Below are 16,111 nucleotides of genomic sequence, written 5' to 3'. Positions count from 1 at the left end.
AGATGACCACTGGCTTTGAATCATAAATGAAGATTCAAAGAATGATAATATTAGGAAATTTTACCAGATAATGTAAAAATTACATGTAAAACAAACATTTTAATAAGTTTGTTCCCAAAATATTTATCAATCAAAACAAATAGAGATTAAACTGCCACTAATTGCATAACAGCTAGTTAGGGAATATTTTTTCAACTTGGAAATTCAAATGTCTATTCCCCTTAATACATGTTGTATTTGTCCTATTAAGAAACCAAACACCTTCCCACACCGAAACTAAAGAAATTTTTTAAATAATAAAGGTATTAAAAATATGTGCCTGAACAGGTATGTAAAACTGATTCTGGGTTTGCAAATGGTCCATTGTCGCACAAGGTTTGTGTTGAAGTTTAGCTGAAGATCGTTCTGATTTTATTCCATCTTGTAAGTAGCCCTCCTGTTCCACTTTTCTTCGCATAGTAGAATTCCAATGGTTTTTTATAGAATTATCAGTCCTACAAAATGAAAGTGTGTATTTTTAAAAGAAAAGGAGGATTCCACAAATCTGAATACTGTATAAAATGTACAAAGTACTTAAAAGAAAGTTTACATCTGGTGAAATTAGATACTTTTTTAATTAAAAAATATAAATCATATGTCTATATGTCAGGCCCAGTTCTAAGCACTGGAGACATAGTAGAGAATAAGACAAAGAAAGTCCCTCTCTCAGGGAACTTACATTCTCATGGGAAGTGTGTCAGCAGGGAAGGAGCGAAGAATAGAAAAACAAAAAAATATACATAATAAGAAAAATATCAGTGCGATGTAGATCATTAAAGCAGGATAAGAAACACAAGTAACTAGGTGATTAAATGGTCCAGGAAGGACTATGTGAGGTGACAGTGAGGCTAAGATCTGAATAACAAGAATGAAACAAATAATACAAGAACAGAAGGAAAAAAAAGAGCATTAAGGGCATAGCAAGGACAAAGACCTTTGAGCCAGGAACAAACATGATCATGAAAAGCAAACCACAAATTATAGAATCTCAGTATTCTTCTGTACTCCTTAGAACAAAATACCTATGAAAGAAAGAGTTCACCGCCCCCTTTTCACCTAAGTTCCCTTTAGATAAGTGTAAATCTTCAACCTACAGCTACTTGTAGTGTAAATCCATTCTTTATAAAATATACAAACATTTACTGAGAGCCTGATTTATGTTAAGGCACTAAGTTAGGTTCTATGGACAGTAAAAAGATGTATGAGATTAAAAACATCAGAAGTTCCCTATCTATGAAGACAGCAATGTCTACTCTGCATATTTCACAGTATATGAAGATTAATTAAGAATATACGTAAAAGCATTTTAAAACTATGAAGTACTCTACAGATAGGGATTAATATAAAAAACAAATGCATAGCTTCTAAGTGAGATATAGATTTAAACCAGTGCAACGTATAGTGTACATAGCACATCACTGCCCGAAAGAAATTCTGTATTTTAGCCACACAAATATATGCACTACTCCCATGATTTGAACCACACCATAATTAATTAAGAATTGAATTTTCTCTAGTGCACTTTTATAGCAGTTTATTTTATAGCCAGTGTATTTGTTATTCTCTGGTCGATGTAGATTGCATTCACCCAACAGAGTTTGTACAAAGATGGTCTGCCTGACTGGCATTGATATGTAAACATAATTTTGGGAGGGTGGTAAACTTTCATAATCCAAAGGACTATCATTTTATTGCACAAATTACTGCTATGAAATATTTCATTAAAAAAGTAATTATATCCCTTACCACAAAATATATTAACAAATAGTTCCAAAGGGTTGCTTGTATTATAGTTTAAAATTTAATTATAAATAAAATAAAAGTCATGGGGTACTTGCAAATATATTTAATACTAATGTAATAAAGATCAAGTTTAAGTACAGAAAAATGTATATACATTTATATAAGCACCTTCCAGGAAGTAGTTTGGCAATTTCTGCCCAACGATTTCCCAACCGCTTATGTGCTTCATAAATGATCCTGTCCTCCTCTTCTGTCCAGGAAGATTTCTTTACCTCGGGATTCAGATGATTATGCCATCTTTCTCTACACTGCTTGCCTATTCTTCCTTTCAAATGTTTTGCAATTAAAGACCACCTTTTTGGCCCATATTTCTGAACTAATTCAATAACCTAAGAAACAGAAAAACAAAGTTTAAAAAACATCACCTTGACAGATGTTAAAACATAACTCAACAAGACAAACAAATGAGAAACAAAAACTCACAGACACAGACAATAGTTCAGTGGTTACCAGAGGGTAAGGGGGGAAGAGGGTGGTAGACGAAGGTAAAGGGGATCAAATATATGATGATGGAAGGAGAACTGACTCTGGATGGTGAACACACAATGTGATTTATAGATGATATAATACAGAATTATACAACTGAAATCTATGTAACTTTACTAACAATTGTCACCCAATAAACTTTAATCGGGCAAAAAAAAAACATAACTCAAGAATACTATTTTTGACACCTGAAACTAATAATCAAATTAAATTAAAAAAAAGAATACTACTTTTTAAAAAATGTATTAAATGCAAGCCACAACTACAACTTAAAAAAACAATTTTACCAATAAATACTACTTCAGTATTGGCCAAGTTCAAAAATTGATCCCAAACTTATCTAAAATTTACAAGGTGCTAATTAAAGTGACTTCTAAATTAAATTGTTTTCATACAAAATTAATTTAAAATAACAATAAAAATGGTAAGATTTATGTATTTTTTTATTCTTACATCTTAAAAAAAAAAAAGCTTCATCTGAAAGCCAAATAAATCAAGCAGGAAGAATCCAGTTACCATCTTTTCATTTTTTCCTTTCTCAAACTAAAAAGACATAAATCACACATTTAAAAACTTAGCATTAGCCATCAAATAAATCAGATCGATTCTGAGCTTAATGAAGTAATTTTTTTTTGAATGGCAATAAGAATACTCTAATTCCCCAACTACATTAACAAGTTTTTATGCCATCAAGGACATGAACTAAAGGGCAATTCCAAGTGGAGGACCAAAACTCTCCCATTCTTTTATAATACAAAGAATTATCTTGCTTTTTAAATCATCCAACCCTTTCGAAACATAATGCTCTGATATCTACCTTTTTTGGGGGCTTATTATAAGTCAAGAGGGAAAGTTAAGAATGACTTCCTCACATATAGTGTTAACAGATAAAATAAAAATTAAATTGTTTTTAAAATGTTTACTCAATTTTCAAAAAGAAACTATACCCTAAATGTTGCGAACCTAAAGTCTAAACAAGGTGACTAAGCTGACAGTATTTTTTTACTTTTGCAAACCAAACTCTCAGACAGAAAAGGCTATATATAGTTTTTAATATTTACATATTAAATTCACTAAAAACTTCATTTAAAAACTACATTTCAAAACACTTAACTTTTAATTCTTATGCAAGCAGCACCCAGAGAACAAAATCAAAGTTATTTAAAGATATACTTAATGTGTCAAAACAATGTACTAGGAAGAAAAATAAGCTAATCCACCTACACAGTGGGAAAAAAAAATGAACATGTTACCCTCTGATCTTCTTCTTTAGTCCAAGGACCCTTTATCAATTCTGGATTTAAAACTTTCTGCCATCGATGCTGGCACTGAAAGTCAGAACGATTCTGAAAGAATTTAGACGATTTTGTTATTGAACAACTGTCTTCCAGAAAGAAAGTCAACCCACACTTATGTCTCACAACCTTAAGAATGAAGTCTTCAAGAACAATGCATTCAACAGCATTCCTTAAACATGTCATATTTACTTTGCATGCCTGTGTCCCAATTCGCTTTTTTTTTTTTTTTACTAAAGTCATTGGCTGGGATCAGAGTACAAATAAAAACAAGACATATTTGAAATCAAAGTATTTATCTCTATACTATGCCTTATAAAACAGCAAGCAACAAAGCTATGACACAAATACTGCCCATAAAAAACGTCTATAAGGTTGAGAAATAAAAGGGAGGAAACAGAAAACTATACAAAGCAGATAAAAGAACTCAAGTAGCACAGCAGTCTGGATTCATACAGTACAGCAGTAATAACTCTCACAATTAAAAAAAAAAAAACCTAAAGGCATTACTAGACTAGTGCATGGTATTTAAAGGATGGTTATACATGATGACTCCCAAGTTATCAAGAAAAAACAAAAACATATCTATACGTATAGAGGGTGTGCATTGTCTAGCACTTAAATTATTTAACTATTGAAGCTTAAAAAGAAAAATGAATTTACCAGGATAAGAAAACCTTATGTAGAAACATCTCAAACTCCACAAATGATTAATAAATGCAGTCTTACTTTATTTAGTCAATCCATGACCTAGTAACACCTATGTATTACAGTGATGATAACAACAACTAACTTTTCATTAGTGATTCATTGTTTACAAAGATATTAGTTCATATTCAGGATTACAAATTAGAAGTATATAAAGGGATAGATACAAATACTTTGTTTACCAATAGCTCTGTCTTTGTGCCTAGTGGACTTCAAATTATTTTTATTCAAACTGAGTGTCTTCATTTATGGCTTCTGTACGTCAATGCTGATCCATTTTGAGGCTATCACTTCAAAATAATCAGGTCGATCCTGTTATGTTCTTGTAGCATTTCTCTGTTCACTTCATTTGCTGTTATACAGTTGAAGTTAAACTGATAAAGCTAATGTAAATAACTGTCCTAATTTAGCTTCCATTTATTGAACATCTGCAAAATGTCAGGAACTGTGCCAAACATCCTATATGTTATTTCTAATTCTCACAAAATTACTACAAAAACGAGTATTATTATAGATAAAAAAGCCAAAGACCAAAGAGGCTGAAATTTTTCTAAGACATTCGAACATAATTCAGATTGACTCCAAAACGTATGCTCTTTCCATGATTTGGTCTCAATTTTCAGGTTATGTTAAAAGGCATTAAAACAATATAGAAAGAACACAGGGAACATGGTTTCTAAAACCCAAGGTAGTAAATACAGAAATTCAAATACGAATATTTTGTCTTACTACCTACAGTATAGTAAGGAACAAATAAAAGCACATGTGAAAATACTTTGCAAATTATAAAATTATTAGGTTGGTAACCGCAAAAGTAATTCTGGTTTAAAAGGTTAAAAATAATTGCAAAAAACCACAAGTACTTTTGCACCAACCTAATACATGCTAATGAATAGTATGTGAATACTAGTATGGTGAACAGTAAGTATAATTTAAAAAAAAAAATCTGTTAACACTTTAAAATGTAAGCATTTTATGACAAACTTTTCAACAACACCTTTTCTTATTAGCTATCGAATAGTTCAATGCATTCAACTTCTTTCAAAATGCTTTAACATTTATCAGCAAATATTTATAAAGCCCTACCCAAACTTAATTATCATTCTTATTTTAGATTAGTAAACTAATGGATAAACTAATTACTGGATAAACTAATTACTAGAACATCAGGCTTTCGAAGCCATTGGCAACTATAGGAGGACCAGAAGAAGAGATGTTTTTAGAAAGGAAACCTAAATCTAAAATAATGTAGACATATTCTTTTAAAAGCAGCAAATTTAACCCATTGATTTAAATCATCCATTATATACAGAAATATAATGTTTTACTTACTTGAAGATGACTAGCAATTAGAGTCCAATCATCAGTTCCATGTTGTTCAACCAACTTCTTTAACTTATCATCCTATTAAAACAGGTTTGAATATTAGAAAGCTTTCCCCCGCCCTGTTCCTCTGTCCCTGCACATAGATAACTCTCCAATTCTTTCATGGCATTATCCGGTGGCCATTGTTAGCAGGCCTGAAGCCACTGTAATACAAGTTCTCCCATTTACTATACTTTTTCTGTCAGTCTCAACATCAATGCACTATTCATGTAGCTGGTTGAAGAAAAATAATGTGCAAGTTAGTTGATGGAAAACTTTTCTCATGTTTTGTTTTTAAATATTTTTCATATCTATAATATTGTTAATAAATACAAAGATGAAATCAGGAAACCTTATGAGATAATCACCTCATCTCTTGTCCATTTTACTCTGTTCCAGAGTTTCTTCAATCCTTTTTGTTGTGGTACTTCATAATCATGATCAGCATACTGAAGGTCGTCATCCTCATCCTCACTACAAACAACACAATTGTGAAATCAAGAATTTTATTTAAATGTGTATGACTGAAGAAACCACTCAGATTAAAAGACACGTATCCAATCAGATTATTCAAAGTACAAAAAAATTTAAGAGACATACCGTATTTCCCCAAAAATAAGACCTAACCGGAAAATAAGCCCTAGCATGATTTTTCAGGATGACATCCCTTGAATGTAAACCCTAATGCATCTTTGGGAGCAAAAATTAATATAAGACCCAGTCTTAGTTTTGGGGAAACACGGCACAATGGAGAAGAGCTATAGTTCTTACTGACACCGGAGAGATGAGGGTGGATTGCCACCATGGTCCAAGTGATAATCTGTACATCATGCTAAGGAGTTTGACCTTTATTCTTTTTGACCTTTATCCTAAAGAGTTAAAAGACTTTAAGGGAGTCAAAGATAAATATCTTGTGTTTCAGATAAGTCACTGGCAGGAGTGTGGAGAAATGAAGAGAGGAAGACAAATTGGTAATCTTTTATAATAACCCAAGTAGGGAATTATTAGGACCTGACAATGGTAATGATAAAACACAGCCAATTAAAAGACACAATGGAAAAAATGATCCATTAATAATACCAACAACAACAAAAAGTTAAAATATGTAGAAATAACTTGAATGTACAAGATCAAGGTACAGTACACAATAAAACATGAGTTTCAAACACAGAAGACTTGAACATATGGAAAAACATCCAGACCACATTCTTAGAAAGGAAAAGAATGTTAGAGCTGTCCATTCTCCCTAAATTAATAGCAAAGTACACTGTAGAGAAACAATAAATAAAACAGAATGGCACTGGCACATGAACAGATTCATAGATCAATGGAACAGAATAGAATACTCAGAAAAAAAACAAAACCCATATGGGAATTTGGTAAATTATAACAGTAACATACCAAATCAGTGGGGCAAAGATGGACTTTTCAATAAATGGTAAGACACTGAGTAGCTATTTTAAAAAAATAAAGTTCAAGTCCTACTTTAAAATTACAAAATTCAGATGAAGCAAATATTTTAATTTTTTTAAAAATGAAACCATAATAGTACTATAAGAAAATAGGGTAGAATTCTATTTTTTATATCATTGAATAAAAGAGATCTAAATATGACAAAAATCAAGAAACCATAAAAGAACAAACTGACTAAGGTAATAATAGTGGCAATGAAAAGAAGCACATGAAACTGAACAAGTAGAAACAAGATTTTACAACGGATGGGTATGAGAGACATAGGAGAAGGAGGAATCAAGGATGACTCCCAAATTTCCAGTTTTGGAAGCATAAATAGAGCTATTCACTGAGGTAAGGAATAGAGTAGGAGAAACAACTTTGGGAGGAGAAGGGAATGGGGAGAGTAAGCAGTTTTAGACTAGCTGATTTCAAGGCACTTGAGAAATACACAGGTGGATATATATATAACAGCACTGTCCAAAGAAATGTAATGCAAGCCACATATGTAATTTCGTAGTAGCCAGGTTTTAAAAAAATAGAAATAGGTGAAATTAATTTTAATAATCAATATTATTTAACCCAATATATAAAAAATTATCATTCCAACACATCATGAAATACTTCACATTCCTTTTTTATTAAACACTTCAAAATCTGGTGTGTATTTTATACAGTACATCGCAATTCAGACTAACCAGGTTTCAAAAGCTCAACAGCCACACGTGGATAGTGGCTCTCCTATTGGACAGAGCAGATCTAGAAGGAAACTGGGCACACTTGTAAATAGCATCTGGCACAGAGAGGTGGCTCAACATCATTATTTTTGCATAGGCTGACTGCCTAACAATATTCAAAATTATTTTTGCTTTTCTAGATTCAACTCTTTTCCAAAAATTCATTCTGATTTCAAATAGCAAAAGTTCGATAATTTGTTTAACCTTACCGTAATATACTATATAACATATAGGTAGCTCCTAATATCTACATATAGTTTCAATCTTAGAAAAATGAAGGCCTAGATTTAACATATACTGTCTACAAATCTTTTGCAGGAACTTCCATTTCCCTTGATTTGTCAATGCCATAGGACCAAAATTCATCATCTGACCAAGCAAGACACCACGATCCTCTATTCCACTACCTATGATATTTATCTAACTTTAGTTCAATACACTTTAATATTCAAATGCTCTCTCCCAAAAGCCAATGTCTATTTGTAACAATAATCTGCCAGTTCTGATTACATAAATGCTTGTTTTGTTAAACTATGTCAAAAATAAAGACACGGGTTTAATTAAAGAAAATACTTGCTATTCGCAGCCATCTTTGGCTATTAGAAATATTACCTGACTAGCTAATATTATTATTTGTTAACTTGGAGATGGTTCCGGATCCAACGACTTCATACATTTCTAAGGTGGTTACAAATCAGATAAAACACCATACACTGAAGCGTTCTGTCCAGTTTGTATGTACACATGGCATCTACCCTTCCTTCCCTATGCTCGGCACAGTTGCCAACCTTCCCCACCAAAGCGTAAGCTCAGGAGAGCAAAGACTATGTCTGATATGTTCACCTCTCCACACCAAGCACAGGACCTGCCATTCAGATATGTATGTGTAAAATTAATGATCTTCCTTACTCTTTCACCTCCTCCAACTGCTCTGTATTCCAAAATTCCCTCACTCCCTTTCAACCCAGTCAAAACTTTACCTCCCTCAACACGGCAGATCCCAAGTGAATATGAGAAAACAATTTTAACAAATGAAAAATAACTCTTAAGAGGAGGTGAAAGGCATTCAATTCCCATTTGTTAAAAAGGACTTTCAAAATCCAAATGCACCTCCAAGTGGAAAAATGTAAGAAGCCGAACCTGCTGAAATAACATTAAAAAAAGTATTCAGTACAGAAGGGGTTCTTTGGAGTGTCTACTAATGTTGCCTAGCCTTTCCTAGAACTGTCTCTAGCAAGTTTACCACTTCCTGCCATCCCAAACAGCCCTCTGTTGTGCTTTTCACAGGTTTCCCTCTCCTTCCTTCCCTCAGATCCCAAAAGCTTTTGAAACTTTTGAAACTGCAGCATTTTGAGACTGCTTTAAAAATTAGGTTATTTGTAGATTAAAACAATTTTTAATTTGGGGACTTGCCCGTATAAATTTTGAGTATTCACAAAACTATCTACATCACAGCTAATCGGTACGAAATTCACCTTAAGGTTCTTACAAACTATTTTAAGAATATGAGTCCAAAAATGTTACTTGGGTCAAAAGACTAGTTTCCAAGGAGTAATTTTCCTGAAAGCGTGTTCATTTTAACGTTAAAATTCTCCCTTATTTTGTAACCACATAGCTGATCTGTGAGAAATTTCTATTTCTATATGAGGTTTCCTTCTGTTTTGCATCAGTATGGTCATCAATTTCAGGCAGAGTTAAACAGCTCAGTGTTCAGGAAACTGGGTTTTTTGAGTGGGTGAGTGTGAGGGAGGATTAAAGTAGAATTCTTAGAATCCTCTCTCTGCCACGGGGACTTTCCTAGAGTCTATCTACCTAGCTACTTCTTAGTTTTAGCATTAAGTTATTTCTGCATTATTTTAAGTTATTGTTGAAAGGAAGAGGTGACTTTTAAATAAGTGTGATAGAAAAAAATCCTAGAAACTTATCAACATCACTAACTTCGACAGAAAGATCCCTGAGAAGGCCTACAATTTGCCCTAAAAAAGGGAAAGGATAAAACCCCAAAAAAGGGAAAGGAAGAAACCTCACCAATATTCACTCCACTTTTCACCATTTAATAGTAAAAAGGTCTCACTGATTAATAATCTGCTCACTTTTTCTGCTTTTTATATCATCTTGTAGCATTTTTGTATTGTAGCAATCTATGTTGGTAATATATAATAAATAAAATCAACTTCCTACTGTGTAGGTAAATAACCCATTTCTAGTCTAAGATGACTAATCCAGAAGACAGCAAAAACAGATGAAATTATTTCTACAGTCACAAAGCAAAAATAGAAGGGGAATTTGGTCTCTGAATCTCCATCCAGGACTTGGTTTCCAGAATCATTCTGTCAGGTTTATTTAAGTCAAAGAAAATATTTATGCTGTTACTGTTAATATATAACCTACGTACTATAGTCAAATGGAAACGCTTTGTAAATTATGAATGAACAAAGTGATTAGGGTTGATTATGAAACAGCAAAATGAAACACATGCACACACACACACACACAAATGCTATGATTCATTAAGCAAGGAAAATGGTTAAGAGTAATTTCACACTGTGGTGTAAGCTAATGGGATGTGACAGTCATCTTTTGCCTATGAAATAATACACAAACTAGTCACACTTGACAATATTAAGATAAAACATTCAGAAGAAGTTGAATTTTGAAAGAGGCCAATTATACCACCTAGAGTAAAATGAGGCAGACTTTGAGAATTTTAAAAATTTATTTTTATTTGAAAAGAAACTACTGGTTTGAAATTGAGGAAAAATCAGTGGTTTTATAAAATTTGCTCTAATAAAATAACATCAACTTAATCATATTTTAAATCACAAACTGCATTAAGTCTGAAATTTTTATCATCAACAAATACATCTTTATTATATCATCTTGACAGGATTTTGCATTTTTTAAAAAGTCTAATCAAATTCAAGGTATGAAAATTTACCAGGTTAATTTAATATAGTGAAATCAGGCCACCCAGTGGTTAATATGATGTACTGCATACATGAATATTTCATTTCCAAATCTGGATTGCAAACTAGCATATTAGAGTAAGACAAATTTGACTTCATTTGAACATTATTAATAGCAATACTAAAATAAATACTGAAGAGAGTTTTACCTAGCTATATATAAACAAGAACATTTCTACTTTCCTCCATTTTTAAGGGAGAAAATCTTACTACAAAAGGGTTCAAAATAGGATAGATATTAAATTAGAAGTTACCCTACAGACCACAAAATACAAACCCTTTATAGTAACAGATGAAAAACTGGGATACAGAGTTTACTTGCTTTGCCAAAACAATATTGCTAGTTAATGACAAAGATGAGTTAAAATATCCATTCTCATATTTCAGTATTCTTGCACCTATAACATTCACTTTGCTGGAGACAACATAGTAAAATTGCTTCCTGCACACACATTTCTACCGAAAATCATCTTCTAATTCAAGAGCTGGCTTTTATCTTTTCAGTTTAATATAGTCACAGGTCATCTCAAGTATAAATACCTGATTCTGTTACTACTGAAATAGGCCTTTTGGCTTCTAAATGACATTTTTTAAAGTTTACTTTTAAGGGTAGAACTGGCTTTAAAAAAATAAAATTAATTACTTAATACATATATATGCTTAACAATCAAGTACATGTTAGTAACAGATATACCAATTTTGCTATTGCCTGCAAATTATGTCATTAAAACCCCAGTGGGACCTAAAACTATTTAAAGTCACAACATTAAATGAGCCTTTTCCTTAATGTAAATATAGACCAGAGACACTACAGCTATCTTAAAGATCAAAAGAGCCAACAGTCTTCAGTTGTTTCACATCTGAGGTAACTGTTTTACTCTTTTTTTTTTCAGGTCACACAGAAAAAGTGTATTACAGGATTTATGCCTATAGTCTTATGCAAAACTTTGATACAGCAAAGTATAATTTTCAGTCAAACAGTTAAATGGTTGTCTAGTGGTGATCTTAAAGTGACTGAATTATTTCCTTTCTCTTTCAATTATAAATTAGCTTCATATTTAATATTAAGATATCTAGAACTCTGTTCTAGAGATACCGGTATATATGTGTATGCATGTACATTTATTCCACCTCAAGAGCTTGACCTACACTGTCGTTGCTACAAAATAATAAGCTAATAGGCACTTAGTTACATTTTATGTTGCTTTCTGCAGAAACATCTTAGCCAAAGAAATGAGACTAGACTTGCCCAATGAATAGATTTTCCCTTCAAAACATTTCAGATTCTATTACTTTCTAAGATACATAAGTCATTTATATATACAAGAAATACAATTTAGAACATGAAACATTCAAGTATGAAGACCCTAAGAAATATACCATTCAAAGATGATAATTTCTCGCATCCTCTATCTCAATACTGCCATAGAGAGTGTAACTTCACTATGTTTAATTACTCCAGACTCTTTAAATCATTCTATGTGTTTCAATTAATTTATACAGAGAACAAGGAATGAAAGTCAACAGTACAGTTAATGTTTAGCGCTCAAAGCTAATAGTATTGTCGATAAAAGGAAACTTATACAGGCAAATTAATCATTAAATCATTTCTTCTTTCTTATTCTATTATTATGAAACATACAAATTATGAAACAAACAGAAAACCAATTGGAGAAAGCAGGGTTCTGCCATTCAAGCATCCACAACTAAATGCTGATGACAGCATTAGCTAAGAAACTATTTCAAATAAGATTAACATCAGTACTGCTAAGTAGATAACGCCACACGTTATAGGCACTTATCACCTTGCTTAATGAAGTTATTTTATGTTTAAAATTTTGTATATTCAAAAGAAAAGGCCTAAAGCTATACCTCAGTAATTATAATTACAGGAGCTTTAAATACCTATCTTTTCAGAAGTTTAAGAGGTTAACTGATCCTTGACATTCTGGAGCAGTGATTCTCACCTGGGTGATTTTGCATCGCCCCCCACCCCCGTCTCCCCAACAGATATTTGGTAATGTCTGGAGAAATTTTTGATTGTCACAACTAGGGGAAGGCGGGTGTTACTGGTATCTATTGTGTAGAGGCCAGGGATACTACTAAACATCCTGCAAAGCACAGGACAGCCCCCCACTACAAAGAATTATCTGATCCAAAATATCAATAGTGCCAAGGTTGAAACCCCTGTCCTCGAGATATGGTTTATATGTGTGTGCATGTCCATTTATTCCTTTAAGAGTATGACCTATACTGTCGTTGCTACAAAATAATAAGCTAACAGGGACTTAATTACATTTTATGCATTCTGCAAAAACATCTTACATATAGCAGATGCTTGATAAATGAGCAAAGCGCATTTATTGCCAATTTTTGTGTATTATTGCCAAATTTTTAACAGAAATCCTCAATTAATCAATCCTGATACTAAATTTCAACTTAAGAAATACAAAGTTAAGACTTTTTGAGTCTGTGGATCTAGAAATAAAACCATTTGGAAATTGTGCCAAACATCTTTTCAGGTTTATTAATAACACAATCAAAAGACACCCTAGTTTTTTGTCTTCTGATTACTACACACAATTTAGGAGTAGCTACTATAATGACATAAATAAAAATCAGATGCATAAATTCATCCTACTGTGTTTCCCCAAAAATAAGACCTAGCCGGACAATCTACTCTAATGCATCTTTTGGAGCAAAAATTAATATGAGATCAGGTCTTATATTACGTTATGTAAGACCCAGTCTTGTATTATAGTAAAATAAGACCGGGTCTTATATTAATTTTTGCTCCAAAAGACGCATTAGAGCTGATTGTATGGCTAGGTCTTATTTTCGGGGAAACACAGTAGCAAGTTTTCCAACAAAAAATGTGTCCTACCTCTGTGCAACTTACCTAGTTACAGTCAAAGCCAAACGCCAACACTCCAAATATTAAATGAATCAAACACATTGTTTCATTTGAAAATCAAGCTACTGGTAGTAACAATGTGACATCTTTCCAATAGAAGATATTTAAAGTATATACATAAAGCTGAGAAAATGAGTATGGCGATTACAGAAAACATCAACAAGGTCCTCTCAGCTGTTCCTCAGCAGATTTTCCAATACCTTTCAGGATGCAATAACGGCAGAGGGGTCTCTGCCCAGGTTCATCAACAAGTTCCTATTTTTACTGATACAGTAATTCATAAAAAGTGAGTCCCTCTGAACACCATTTTCAAGTCACCCAGGCAGAACATTATCACTTTTCTCCGCGTAGCGTATTCCCAAAAGCGCACAGAGTTACCAGGCAAGAAACTCCCACCAAGAAGTGGCTGTGTGAGATTATGGGGAGAATCAATTCGAAGGAGCAACCTGGGCATCTGTTACTCACTTTCTGCGTCTTAAACACACTGGTCCCAACTCTGCACACGTCACGGCCGCTCTCCGGCCAGCTGGGCCAAGGCGGCTGGAGAGCCGCGGGAAAGAAAAAAACCTCTGCCCCGGCCGGGGAAGGCCTGGTGGGGAAGCAGCAGGAAAGGCAACGCGAATCTGAGCCGAGACTGTGCCGACAGGCCTGGGCGAAAGGGATGTCACCCACCTGCGCGACCTCTTCGCCATCCTTCAAGTACCGCATAGGCGCGGGCTGGGCGGGGACGCAGTTCAGCCTCCTGCAGCCTCAGACGAATGCTCCTTTTCCCCGACCCTCCCGCCGCTTTCCTCGCTCCCTCTCGGAGGAGACCGAGTGCGGAACGCTAGTCCCCAGCAGGGGAGGACTGAGGGACAGAGGGGCGGACCGCGACCCGCCCCCGGTCCGCAGCGCCGCTCCTAGCCCCGGCCGGGTCGGGTCCAGGATGCTCCCAACATGTCAGCAGGCGCGCTCCGGCCCTCTGCCGGCCCCTCCCGCCGCCTCTAAGCCTCGTAGCTGCGGGCGCCGACCCCCGCCCTCTCCCCGCTGCCAGCAGCTCTGCAGGGCTCGCAGACTCCTGCAGGGTTTTGTCCGCACCGCCGAATCTCGCGCCTAGCCTCACTCAAGAGCCGCCGTTTGAATCTGCGCACGCGGCCCCCAACCTCATTGGCTGTGGCAGCCGCACGCGGGGGACAAGGGAGGGGCCGGGAGAGCGCGCGCGACTGAGGGCGGGGCTGGGGAGCTGGAAGCCTGGACTGGAACTCGCGGGAGTCGGGGAAGGAGCCGGGAGGCCGGGGCTGGGGCCGCAGGCGGGGCTCGCGGGGCTCGCTGTGACAGGCCCCACCGCGCGCCCAGCGGCGCAGCGCGAGGGGACAGGATGCCGAGGCCACGCGGGGTCTGCTGGGAAAACGAGTTCCAGCGCTCGCGGAGAGGCGGGTCCGGAAGCGGCGACCAGATCCCGAACTTCCCGGGCTGTGCGGGCCATTTCTCCGCGGGCTTGGAGGGTCTCGCCGGGGCACGGCCCTGCAACCTTTTCTGGGCCACAGCTCCTCACTCCTCGGGTGTATCCCGCCACACTACGCAGTCTTCCGAGACAAATCCAACCATCAAATGTGGGCAGCCGTTATTGTTTAAGTAAAAATGTGAGCTCTTTTTGCCCAAACGTCATGACTACTGCAGCAGCGAAGACTCTGTGGCAGGAAACTGAGTATCAAGAATGAGCAGAAGTGTGACAGGTGAAAAAAAAAAAAGTTTTTAGCTGGAGACGTGCTTAGAACGGATAAGGGATATAACCCAGGTGTGCGGCAGGTCTTCAAATGCTTAAGCTCCCACCCCGCTCTGCGGGAAGTGACTGATGCCTGATGTGCACCGGGAAGGAGCCCTGATGCAAGAAGACTGGAGCGGACTGGGAATTTAGTCTAGATAAACGAGAACGGTGCTCCACAGTGGAAGCTGACCTTTCTTCGCAGGAGAGGGGGAGGAGGGGGAGCCGCCCCGGAGGAGCTTTTTACTGCTCAATTCAAGTAGCATTAAAATAGATTTAACTACAGTAACCATTTAGAAATGGTAAAGGACCCAGATTTGCAAGGTAACATGCTCTACTGCATAGAACAATAAACCACATGTTAATATTGTAACAGACTTACATTTTGCTATTTTGAAATTTTACGCATCAATTTTTGCAAATCAGACACGCAGGTGCAAATGTGAATTAAGAGCTCGCATGCACTATTTTCAAAATTTAAAACATCTGGCTTTTTATAGTTCCTTTTTCTCAAGGTAAGTCTTCTGGGAAGGTGGACAGCTTTTCTCTTTAATATCATTCCTTATTGTGTGGCTGGTTCACTTTTTTTAAAAAAAACTAAT

General features: G+C 35.7%; 1 protein-coding gene across 3 annotated transcripts in view; it reads right to left on the bottom strand.

Moving 5' to 3' along the window:
- The window catches only part of MYBL1 (MYB proto-oncogene like 1), a 32,717-nt gene extending 17,733 nt beyond the window's left edge, over positions 1 to 14,984 (bottom strand). Inside the window, exons 1-6 of one of the 3 annotated variants that reach the window (XM_033125873.1) lie at positions 14,438 to 14,984; positions 6,065 to 6,170; positions 5,664 to 5,735; positions 3,582 to 3,674; positions 1,951 to 2,171; positions 320 to 494 (exon numbers count right to left, since the gene is read on the bottom strand). In XM_033125873.1, coding sequence (XP_032981764.1) covers positions 320 to 494; positions 1,951 to 2,171; positions 3,582 to 3,674; positions 5,664 to 5,735; positions 6,065 to 6,170; positions 14,438 to 14,457 — 687 coding nt within the window. In that variant the 5' untranslated portion in view covers positions 14,458 to 14,984. The remainder of the gene's footprint in view (positions 1 to 319; positions 495 to 1,950; positions 2,172 to 3,581; positions 3,675 to 5,663; positions 5,736 to 6,064; positions 6,171 to 14,437) is intronic. The other 2 variants (XM_033125874.1, XM_033125872.1) reach the window with 2 other exon arrangements.
- Positions 14,985 to 16,111: the final 1,127 nt, after the last annotated feature.

The sequence above is a fragment of the Rhinolophus ferrumequinum genome, chromosome 14 (assembly GCF_004115265.2).
Source record: "Rhinolophus ferrumequinum isolate MPI-CBG mRhiFer1 chromosome 14, mRhiFer1_v1.p, whole genome shotgun sequence".
In the NCBI taxonomy this organism is placed as follows: domain Eukaryota; kingdom Metazoa; phylum Chordata; class Mammalia; order Chiroptera; family Rhinolophidae; genus Rhinolophus; species Rhinolophus ferrumequinum.
Note: the sequence above shows the minus strand (reverse complement) of the source record. Positions and strands in the feature narration are given on the sequence as shown.